The sequence below is a fragment of the Canis lupus genome, chromosome 20 (genome assembly GCF_011100685.1).
Source record: "Canis lupus familiaris isolate Mischka breed German Shepherd chromosome 20, alternate assembly UU_Cfam_GSD_1.0, whole genome shotgun sequence".
In the NCBI taxonomy this organism is placed as follows: domain Eukaryota; kingdom Metazoa; phylum Chordata; class Mammalia; order Carnivora; family Canidae; genus Canis; species Canis lupus.
Window position 1 is genome coordinate 41,935,928 of NC_049241.1, and position 11,939 is coordinate 41,947,866.

The 11,939-nt window shown below is 48.6% G+C and overlaps 1 protein-coding gene across 5 annotated transcripts in view; it reads right to left on the reverse strand.

The window, feature by feature from the left end:
* Nucleotides 1-1,820: 1,820 nt before the first annotated feature.
* KLHL18 (kelch like family member 18) overlaps nucleotides 1,821-11,939 on the reverse strand; it is a 55,721-nt gene continuing 45,602 nt past the window's right edge. For 4 of the 5 annotated variants that reach the window (XM_038566625.1, XM_038566627.1, XM_038566629.1 and 1 more), the window contains 4 exons: nucleotides 11,049-11,286; nucleotides 7,581-7,685; nucleotides 5,982-6,093; nucleotides 1,821-5,022 (listed from right to left, as the gene is read on the reverse strand). In XM_038566625.1, coding sequence (XP_038422553.1) covers nucleotides 4,636-5,022; nucleotides 5,982-6,093; nucleotides 7,581-7,685; nucleotides 11,049-11,286 — 842 coding nt within the window. In that variant the 3' untranslated portion in view covers nucleotides 1,821-4,635. The remainder of the gene's footprint in view (nucleotides 5,023-5,981; nucleotides 6,094-7,580; nucleotides 7,686-11,048; nucleotides 11,287-11,939) is intronic. The other variant, XM_038566626.1, reaches the window with a different exon arrangement.

Consider the following 11,939-nt stretch of genomic DNA (forward strand, 5'->3'; position numbering starts at 1 on the left):
CCAGAGTTGCTTTCCTGCAGGGGTGATATCCAAATGGACACCCTGAAGGACTATTTCAGGGAGGCCGAGTGGGGAAAAGTGCCAGGTCACAGTGGCCTTCTATGCCATGCTATGGAGTTTGGGTTTTTATCCTAACTGCAAAGCTGGAAAAAGAGAATACGGAACGGGGCTCAGGTCCATTAGAGAGAAAAACATCTGTGTACCACAAAAGATGAAATTGGGAACAGCAAGCCTGGGCTAATTGCCACGAGAACTGTGTGATCCCTTGGTCAGTTCCTGGTTGTACAATGTTATGTGATCATGAGCAGTAACAGAAAACAGCAGTGCTCACCTTTGGGGGCAGAGGAGTGGTTTCTGCTGTTTGTTGTGAGGGGAAGAGTCCACGGAACTACAACAAAAGGACTTGGGAAGTCAAGCAGAGGAATAAAGCTCACAGTCCACTTTTCATCCACAGGCTCTTTGGTTCTGAGCAAGAGAGTATAGATGCCATGGAAAGCACTTCTCTTACTTTAGGGGCCAGTGATCTTTCTTTTTCTTTTTTTTTTTTTTTTAAGATTTATTTATTTATTCATGAGAGAGAGAGAGAGAGAAAGAGAGAGAGAGGGGCAGAGACACAGGCAGAGGGAGAAGCAGGCTCCATGCAGGGAGCCCGACATGGGACTCAATCCCAGGTCTCCAGGATCAGGCCCTGGGCCGAAGGCGGCACTAAACTGCTGAGCCACCCAGGCTGCCCCACCAGTGATCTTTCTCCTGCAGCACTGAGCCCCCAGATAACCTGGCTCCCTCTGCTTCAGCATAGAGATGTTGCTTCTATAATCTAAGGTCTGCACAGTACCAGGCAGCAGCCCCCTTCACACTGGGCATGAGGCTGGATGGAACAGCTGCTTCCAAAGGTCAGACACTGCTCCCATCCAGTGAGCTAGACTGAGTGTGGAAATCTGGTCTCAATTCTTGACACCACCACCAGTTAGCTGATGAATAGGTCAGTTATTCAGCCCTTCTGAGGCTGTTTCCTTATACTAAAATGAGCCACACTACCTGCGAAGTCCTGGTGAGAATCAATAGCACTTATGTGTGAAACATGCGCTGGTGGGATGTATGTGGGAGAGACCTACTCTTCCAAAGACTTGAAAAAATAATGTTGCCATTCACAAATAATCATTTACCTGATGGACAGTCAGTAGCTGACTTTTGGAAAAGTGTGAATGAAGAGTTTCCTGACATCCACAACCACAGTAACCAGGGTGTAATCTCAAGAAGGCAGCTCTGGAATGCAGCTGCATTTGGAGAAGTAGAAACTAAACACAGGAGTCCAGTTCTCTCACACTTTGAGAAGCAAACCACCAGGGAAATTTGCCTGCACTGGAGTGCCCGCACTGCACCCTAGCCATAGGTCCCTGAGGAGGGACCTATGAGTGAACGTGTGGTTTAAGAGTTTGCTAGTGACTTTTATGTGTACCAAAGTTAAGCACCTCTGGCCAAGAGTTTTAAAAAGGAGCTGGATATTTTGGTTCTAGACAGTCAACAGGCCAGCCGCATTCCATCAGGGGACTTGTGTTTTATGGCACTGAGTGAAGAAACGGGGAAATCTACGAGTGCTGATCTGAACAGCAGTAAGTATGTAACATGCGTTATTTTTCACCCGAACCCATGCTTATAAAATACACACACGCTTCTCCAAAGACTGCTTTTGCTATATATCTGGCTCTTATTTTCACAGGAATATTTTTACTTTGTCCAATGTAGTTTTTCACTGAAATGCAATAAAAATATGATTTACTTCTAATATTTAAAAAATAAGACAAGAAAGAACAAGAAGGTATTAGGAGTGTACTCTTTATTTCTCTTTGGTTTTTTTTTTTTTTTTTTTAACACAAAAGACATGCGTTCTATAAATAAAAGGAATAAGATTTGCTGGGAGACAATGGGGGGGGGGGAGCAGAATTTCTACCCACTCCTATCTCTGTGGCTGAGTCAAAAGGCTGGTCTTCAGCTCCCATCCTGGCTTTGATCTCAGGTGAAATGTGGAAGACAAGGCTCTGTATGTTATCTGGGAAGGGGAAATGCCCAAGGACAGTGATGCCACAGTCCCATGCTCAGAGCTGGGCTAGATTCCTAGGTCCACTGAGCACAGCATCTCTCCCACCTGCTGGTTACACCCTTTTCACAATATCCTGGGGGGATGACTTCTCTTCATGGGCTCCTGGAAAGGCTCCAACACCAAAGAGCCAGCCCAGCCATTTGCAAACATCCCCTCAGACTGAGGAGCTGACTGCTGAAGAGTGTGAAAATGTTGGTGTTGGCTCCTTTGTGCTCAGAGCCCACCCAGATCAAAACACTGGCCTCAGGTGCAGCAGTGTAACTTCTGCGCCAGGAGGTGGGAGTGGACTTAGGAAGGTTAATACAAGAGCAGAAGATCATGGGGAATGACCTATCAGCCTCAATGGCAAAATGTATGCCACCGTCCTGAGAACCTGGAAAGCCCACTTGTTAGCCCACTGACTGATCCTTAACCCCTTCACAATCTGGGCTGGCGAGGTCTGCTTCTAGTTCACAAAAGGGGTTATAATAAGATGGGTACTGACACACTCCTCTCTGGCAGGAAACACAGACCCACCCACTGCCTTCTGAGTCTACCTCTGTAGGCAAACCAAGAGGGAGGGAGAAATGCTGGGGCTAAGCTATATCAGGTTGTTGGGGCTTTTAAAATAAAAACATCATTTTCAAGTGCTTGCAGCAGAGGCCCAGCTCCTAAGTGGCCTAAGGTACTTCCCTCTGGATACATGGCGATTGCACACACTCATAAACCTTGTAGTGCCGGGGTGGGAAAGATGTCTCAGGCTCCACACTGGGCCTTTCTGAACACGCTTCCAGGCCACCCCAGGCAGGCAGCAAGGGATAGGAGACCAGCCAGGTGGAGAATGGGGCCCTCAGACGCAGTCTTGCATTAAAGGGACTGCATCCTTTTTTAGTCTGTACTGGAAGCATTTTAGAAAACCAGATTTTGGCAGCAGCAGTTGACAGACAGCCCCACTGCCCAGTGCACTGGTAACAGAAGTGTCCTCCTGTTCGGGTCCTGCTGTGCAACATTGAGGTCCCGTCCAGGGAGGAGGAGGAAGGAGCATGGAGTCTCTTCAAGAGGTCATTTGCTGAGATCAGAGGAAGAAATATAAAATTGGTTCTTTGCAGCAGCAAGAGATTCTTTAGGCCTTTAGCTCTTTGCCATAAAGTCAGCTTTGCTTGAATGTAAAGGTCCACCTTGCTGGTCGGTCTGCCAAGGGCTGGAGGGAGGCCAGGCCCCTGGAATTGGCGAGTGGATGGAGAAGCAGTAGACTGGCAGGGTAGACGAGGTTACTGGACCAAGCCAGCCATGGCTGGTGGAAGGACCAAGTCCCTGGTTAGGTTCTAGAGGTACAAATGGTCAATGTGCCCTAGAAGCATCACAACAAGGAAAACGATCCAAGAATGATAGATGGGCGAGAATCTGGCCAGACCTGCTATCTTCCTTGCTGGTCGAATGAGGAATGAAAGTGGGGGCGGGAAATCTGAGTGAACGCCATGGTGGCCATGGGAGGTAACCCAGGGGCACCTCGAGCCTCTGGCAACCGGCTGGGAACTCCCACCTAGAAGAGCGGCTGGCCGTAATTCAGCCCACTCGCTAAACCTATGGTTAAAAAAAGTCCTCTGATGGTGGGTGTGAATACAAACCCCGTGAGCACCTTGCCAGAGGACCAGTCGAGAGCACACTGATCCTGGACATGAGAGGGCTCAGAGGCGACCCCGAGTGCTGTGCGAGGTCTCAGGACCCTGGGACCCGAACATGGGAGCGGATGCCACCATTTTCGTGGTGGGCAGTTTTCCACTGAAACACATCATCGCCTTTAATGTCTTTTAACGGTTTCTTCTCCCAAAGAATGTTCCCTTAAAAAAAAAAAAAAAGTACTTTTCTTTCCAGTTTTCTTTCAAGTGTTTGTTTCCATTTCTTCTGGTTTCTTTCAAGTATCTTTTTTTCCCCCTCTGCTGTTACTCCTCAACAAGATGAAAAAACCTCACTGAAATCCCAAAACTCCAGAGGAAAAGCTTCTGTTCTCCCTGATTACCTAGCAATGAGGACTAAGTCCTCTGTGCTCCCAGATGGAAGAGGGAGGTGCTTGTGTGCAATGTGCACATAGCTGTGGCTGCACCACCACAGCCAACCAAGACACCCCCATCTGTATCCTAGCTTCCAACAGGCTCAGCACTACAGCCACCCCACTGCAGACGGGCCACAACATGCATGGCTGGAGAACAGCGGGTGAGGAGGAGCGTCTGATGGCAGGCCTTCTGCAAGTGGCAGGTGGGAGCTGGGCTTGGATGGAGCCTGTGGACGTGTGGACCAGCAAAGCAGTCCCGTGGTCACCAGTTGCGGAACCAAGAGGGGCTCTGTTCCACGTGGTGCACCTTGGTGACTTGGGCATGAAGGTCCCAAGGGCAGCGCAGAGAGGGAGGATGTAAGCACCTGGAAAGGCTGCACCTCCAGTGAGCTCACATTCACCCCATCCTCTGGTCTATCACCTCTCCCAAGAGGGCCTGTCCCCGGAAGGGAGTGCCTATGTTTGTACCAGATCCCTACCCCACCACATTCCCCCCTCTGCCTTAAATGGTGAGGAGCGGGATACAGCCCACACCGACCCCACCCTCGTGACATGCCATGGGGGCCATGAATGTCCAGCGGTCCGTCTCCGGGTCATACATCTCTACTGAGCTGAGGTTTGATTGTCCATCGTAGCCCCCCACGGCATAGAGACGCCCACAGCTGGCCACCAGGGAGACGCGACTCCGGCGTGTGAGCATGGGGACGATCAGACACCACTGGTCCGCCACAGAACTGTACACCTCAGCGATACTGAGGAAGCCAGAGCCATCGTAGCCCCCACAAACAAACATCTTGCTTCCCAAGGAGGCGGCTCCATGCCGACAGCGCTTGTTGAGCATGCTGGCTGCTGGGTGCCAGGTGGCCGTGTGGTGGTTATAGTGCTCCACCTGCATCAGGGAGAGAACCAGGGAGAGAGGGGCACAGATCCAGGCGTCAGAGCCAAAGCTCAGTCCATGGGCAGGGTGAGGTGGGAGCCTCTTGGGGCATAGTGACCCACGTGGTGGCAGAGTCCAGTGAAAGGCCAGCGTGTGCTCTGGCTGCAATGCCCAGTCCCCTCAACTGTACACCTGCTCTTGGGCTTATAGAGAGAGATCTCCTGCTCTGACCCCACCTATTTTACATCTCAGGAAACAAAGGGTGTGGCCAAGGATGCACTGCTGTGTAGGAACAGAGCCAGGAGGAGAACAGGGTCTCCTGAAATTTGTCCAGAGTGCATTCCATCACAGCACTGACTCACTCCACGGATCTACCACTAGATGGCAGTTAAAGGTTTTTTGTTTGTTTTTTCCTTACAGAATAAATGCAATTTCAAACAATGTATCCAGAATACAACTCTTTGCAAATTCACATTGTCTGTAATTGAGCTTACTGTGAATAGGGATTTAGCCAGCTCTCATGCAGGATCCAGTGGAGAATTGAACGGGGGTGGGGGTGGGGGTGGTGGCATGGCTAGCCTCTACCCCTCCTTTGTGCACACTGGCTCCATTCTTGGAAGAATCTCAGAGCACGTGGCAGATGGCCTGAAACCTCACTAGATGATGCTTTGCCCAGCTATAGCAAGGCTGAAGTTTCTTCCAAAGAACTGCCTTTCAAAATTATACTCAAAGGTGGGGGGCGCCTGGGTGGCTCAGTTGGTTGAGTCCAACTTTTAATTTTGGCTCAGGGCATGATCTTAAGGTTGTGATATTGAGCCTTGCGTCAAGGATCCATGCTCAGCAGGGAGTCTGCTTCTCTCCTTTTCTCTTTCCCTCTGCCCCTCTCCCCAAAATAAATGTATGTTTAAAAATAAATTATTCTCAAAGATGGAAGGAGTGAGTGCCCTTAGCCCAGGGGAGCCCAGACTCACACTGTTGAAGATCTGCAGACCGTCGTGGCCGCCCGACACATATATCCTGCCCTCAAACACCGTCACCCCAGCAGCGCTGCGACTTGAGCTCATTGGGGTCACCACCGTCCACCTTCAGGAGACAGCCAGATGAGGGGAGCCATGAGATTTAGCGTTGCTATCCTCCCAGGACAGCTCACTAGGGTTGGGGCAAATGGGAATAGCATTTCCTCTCACACTGGACTATCTCCCCACTTCTGCAGGCACTCAAAATTAACATGTCCCACACCAGGCCCCTCTCTTACAGATGTGCTCCTCCCCTGCACTGCCCAGTCTTGTTAATGGGACCACTAACCATCTAGTCCTACTCAGATTGTTTACATGGCTTCTCTCCCCCCTCATCCTCAACATTCCTGTGGTCACCAAGTCCCCAGTGATCTGTATTCTAGTCATTGCTTTTTCCTATCCCCACTATTGCTGCCCCAGCTCTGGCCTCTTCCTGGGACAACCTATCGCAGGCTCCGTATGGGCAGCCTGGCTTATATACCGACCCCATGTAGCACGCCCCTCGGGTGGCTCCTCACGGGTTCCTCAAGGCAGTCTGAGTTCCCTATGCAGTTCTTTATCTCTCAGGCCTCACTTCACTTTTACATCCTGCCATGTGCCACCCATGCTGGGTCCTCATCCACATCGAGCACTTTCCTTCCTCTGGACCTCTCCTCTTGCTGTCCCCCTGCCTATAATGCTCATCTACTGCTATCCACAATGGGTCTGCTCTCAGAGGTCATCCCTGCCACCCTGCCTCTCCCTGCCAGCCATAGTAAAGATGAAGGTGCTCCCCACCCTTCACCCAAGAGCTCCAGAGAGGTCTCCAGGATAGGATAATCACGATAATCAGTCTGCCCCAGCAGACTGGCTGCTACTTAAGGATCTTAGACACCCAGCTTAATACACAGTAAGCTGGTAAAGTGAATGGAATATTGGCTGAAAAGCATTCTGATGAATCCATTCAACTAACTGGCTTATGAGAAGATTCAAATACTGAAATGAAAAATTCAGGCTAACCTTGCCAACTCTTTTCCAAAGAGTATATTCCACAAAATAAGATGGTGACAGGCATTATGTAAGATGAAATTAAACAGATGTCTTTACTACAGAATTTTTCAATCTTTAAAATGTTACTATGTTTTATGAAAAGATTAAGCATTCTAGTGATACAGACATCAATGTCTTCCAAGCTTATCTGACCAGGTAACATTTTTTGCTTCTCTGAATCACGTCCTACCCAAATCATACCTATCTTACTTTGGAAAGTGTTATTCACTTCTTTCTCACCCCCTTTCACCTGCATTTTCATTAAAATGGGCTGATTTAACAAAGAGGTGCAGATCATTAAATAAACATCTCCAACAACCTAGGCAGACCATTTGTTTTTAAAATGTATTCAATCCTTCATTCATTTAACCAAAAGTTATTAAATACCTATTATATGCAAGGTACCAGAGAAGCTGAAATGGTAAGATATTCCCATCCTTGAGAAGCTTAAATCAAAAACTGCATAATTCTTCAAACTCTCTGTTTAACCAGTTCCAGTTTTCCCACGGGAGCTGGAGTCCTTACTTGTCTGTCTCGGGTGAGTAGGTCTCCACAGAGTTGAGAGAAGAGTTGCCATCATAGCCCCCACAGACATAGATCTGCCCATCCAGCACGACTGTCCCCATGGCACTGAAAAAGACAGAGCTGTCATGCAGAAGGGCCTCAGACATCCTGGGCCAGCCTTTCACACTCCCTGGGAGATCCACCTAACCACCAACTGCCTCTTTCTAGAGCAGACCCAAACCCCATGTGCTTGATTAAGTACAAAATTGAGGGGGAAGCAGCTGCCCTGCAGGGGCCCTTGCTGGGGTCCCTTCTCAGCCCTGGATGTGTCTGAAAGGCTTACCTTCTACCCTGCTGTGTTCAATCAAGGTCTAGTTACATTTAAGGCTCAGGCCTCTTTCTTCTGCTCAAAAAGCCATCCTGGACCCCTCAGCAAGAATCTGGCCCTCCTGGCCCCACGCTGCCGGAGTAGCTCCTTTACCACACCACTGTATGGTCACTCATTCACCCCTCAGATTCCATGAGGCACTCAGGAGGCTTGCTGTTCCAGGCCCTAGATTCACAGTGCTGACCAAGTCAAAGCTCCTGCCCAAAGGTGCTTATTCTGGCACCTGGGGTTATGGGAAGCCATCTGTCACCTCTTAATAAGTGGGGACCTCCTGGAAGACAGGGGTCTTCCTCTGTGTGACTCTGACAGTGCTTAGTGCAGTGCTTTATACAGGAAAGGCCTTCCATATGTGTTTGTTGCGTTAGCCTGATTTTCCTATTTAGTTCCCTGTGAAGTTTGACAGATGTCTTTTCATGACAGATATGGCCATGGCAGCCTCTACTTTTGTCTCAGTGGGTGATACTCTGCTCCCATTGTGCACTGATGACATGTGGCATGTACTCTATGCTTTGCCATTTGTCCCTCACCTCACCACAACCTACAAGGAAGTAGCATGATCTTCATTGTACAAATGAGTAGCCACAGCTGGGGAGGTTGGGCCTTCTCCGGGCTGCCCAGTGAAAGGCATGCCTCGGATTTAAATGAGACAAGCCCACTCCCATGCTGCCCACCATGCCCCACTCTCCTCAGATCAGAGACCTAGTGGTCTGCCATAATCATAAAATCTTCTGTTCTATACAATGCCTTGTGAGAAATTAAACATGAGTGCAAAGCTGGCCAATTCACTGTTTTCAAATCTGATGCTGGAGAAGATTAAGAATGAATCTGGGTGGCTGAGAAACAGGAAAATAAAATATATCAAGTTTACTGCCATCTTTCAAAAGTACACAGCAAATCAAACTGATCCACGCAATGTCCCTTTGAGGGACATTGTAACAGATCCCCCAAACCTGCCCAAAACAGGAAAAGACTTTTGCCTCAGGCAAGGACTATGGGAAGACCACAAATTCACTAGATGTGTCACTATCCTTCCGGAAGAGGACAGAAGTAACAACACAGGAATTCAACAACAACATGAGAGGTCTCATAAACTGAGCAATATTAACTATCAATCAAGTGGTAGAGGCCAGTGTGAAGAGGGAAGAGGACTGGAACGGTCCACCAGAGGAAACACTGTGGAACACTGCAGGCGAGGGGAAGGATGATGGCAGAAAAGAGGTTGTCACCAACAGGCAAGACAAGAAAGCCGTGTGGGACGGCAGGAGAAAGGAGACTCAGAACATTTTTAGGCAGCCTATAATTTAAAAGGGATATAATGGAGCTGGGTCCATGCTACTAATAACAGGGCATTAACCACAGTCAGGGAAGGGGATGCCCAGAGGACTTTCCTCCCACACAACACTCCAAACTCTGTGATACCAAAGCAAGCAAGCTGCCCAGGGCAGACACACAAGCAAGAGCAACTGATTGTAGTGAAAGCAAAAAAGGCACTCATGGCTGGGGAAATGGAGCAATGAATCACTCAAGGCCAGAAGGCTGGTAGGTACCCGAGAAGTAGAAAAGGGAAGCCCCAAGGTAGGGAAAGGGAGAGGAAGGAACCACAAGAGTGTTAGCTCAGGGCCTTCGGAGGAGCAGATGGCTTATACAAATTTTCTTTTTCCCAAATGAACCCATTTTGACCCTTTGTGAACCTGGTCTTGTTGGTACAAAGGCAGATTTCTCCGGGCTTGAGGCCACACACTAACACTACAGAACGTGGTACATATGTCTCTGGGCCTGACACTTCTTTGTGGCAAAGGTCACTCTGATTCTTTTTCCTCACCACACATGCAGTCTCTTGATCTTACACACAGAAAACCCAGGGCGGGGCCAGATAAAGAGGTCTGTAGGGCAAATGTATAAACCACAGAATTTACAAAGCCGAGAAGCCCTTAGAGAACATCTGCCCCGGTGGCTTTCAAACTACCCGTTTCGAAAATAATTCATGTAACTTTCTCCCTAACGTTGGGCATCTGTCAGGGAAGCTCAATTCATGAGAAAGAAATGCAGAAGTATTCTGGTTATATGGGTAGGGACTACTTCCTCTCCTGTCAGTCCCGGAAGAGAAAGCGGAGTGCCTCTTGAAACCACTGATCCAGGGTGGCCCCACTGAGGGCAGAAGAACAGAAGAACCTGTCTAGTTATCCCTCCTCCACAGCTCAGCCGTGCATATGCTCCATACATGCCTGGTATAAGGGAAGAGGCCGCCCTCCCCTTGAGCACCAAGGTGGTGGGATAGAGGTGCTACTCGGATACTCTCTAACTCTTCAGGAAATTGGAGCAAGCCAGTGATGGAGGAGACAAATATCCAGAGTGTCTTAAGAGATACAAACTTGGGGGATCCCTAGGTGGCTCAGCAGTTTAGCGCCTGCCTTCAGCCCAGGGCGTGATCCTGGAGTCCTGGGATCGGGTCCTGCGTCAGGCTCCCTGCATAGAGCCTGCTTTTGCTTGTGTCTCTGCCTCTCTCTCTGTGTCTCTCATGAATAAATAAATAAAATCTTAAAAAAAAAAAAAAGATATAAACTTGGTCTACCTAGGTGCTCACACCTGGGGGGCAAGTGGGTAGCCCTGAAGTGAAATGCATTGCTATGGCTCACATACTCCCAGGGTGGCAGAAGCACCTGTGTGGCAGAGATCTAGGGAGTAGCAGGGGGAAGAGAGTATAAAGGACGATACCTCTCCTGTCCTTTTATCACTAATAAAGTTAAATCCTCCTTATTATTCAAGTTTCAACCTCTTCCCTGAAATCTTTCAGATGTTTCCATCAAGTTTCTTTCCCTTCTTGAATCTTTCATAACATACACTTTCGGTCCTTATCTGACACACTTAAAATAACAATACAACTTTCACACATCTCTGCCTCATCTCCCCAAGCTCCTCAGAGTACAGGGCAGGGATTTTACTTTGAGCAGAATAAGGCTAGCTTCCGGGATGTGCTGGCAGTGGCTGGCCTGGCGGCAGGAAACTCCCAGGCCAGCTCGGGTTTTATTTTATTATTATATTATATTATTATTATGTGCCCCTGCTTGTCTAGCACAGCGCTACCTTCTCTTGCACAATACCTTCTCTTGCTATTCATGCTCCTCACTCTGGTCCATGTGTCCATCTCTGGGTTGTAGACTTCCACGGTGCTCAGCCGGAGCTGGCCATCATACCCCCCGATGGCATAGAGAAGCCCATTTACCACAGCCACACCAACGCGGCTGCGGGCCGTTGTCATGGGATGGCACTTCTCCCAGCGATTGGCGATGGGGTCAAACACTTCCACCACATTCAGGGAATCACCTGCATAAAAATTTGCTACTCAAATTAAAACAAATGAGACCATGTGTTTAGATCACAGCTGTTGGGCATTGATTACACGGAATGTTTGACTTGACTCTATTGGTTCTTCCCACAGAAATACTCAAGCCAGATGGGCCCACTAAGACACCTCAGCCGTGCTAACCAAAAACCTAATTCTTCAAGGAAAATCAGAATCAGCCAGGAAGCACGTACTTTCTAGAGAGGACAGTTTTATTATTATTATTATTTTTAGAGAGGACAGTTTTAAACTGCAACGAGGTATTCCACCTGCTTGAGGCCAAAGTGAAAGGGAGATGGACATACTACTTTCCCAGTGCAGGAGGGATGCCCAGAGAGAAGGGCATGGGTTCCCCTGCTGACTTTCACTTACTAGCATGTGACCCTGGGCAAGGTGCTTTGTATCCCCATCTTCTGTTCTCACGTGTGAAATGGAGATCATCTCTATGGCAGGGATGTTGTCAGGATTAAAGGACAGAATAGGCAAAGCACCTTGCTTACATAGTTCTAGAACACACTAAGTGCTGAATACATAGTAGTTATAGTAGCCAGGGATGATGATTCCAACCCTACCATTTACAACAGGGTCTTTTTTTTTTTTTTTAATCAAATAAAATAATCCCCCCTCCCTGTCTTATTCTACTGTGGGG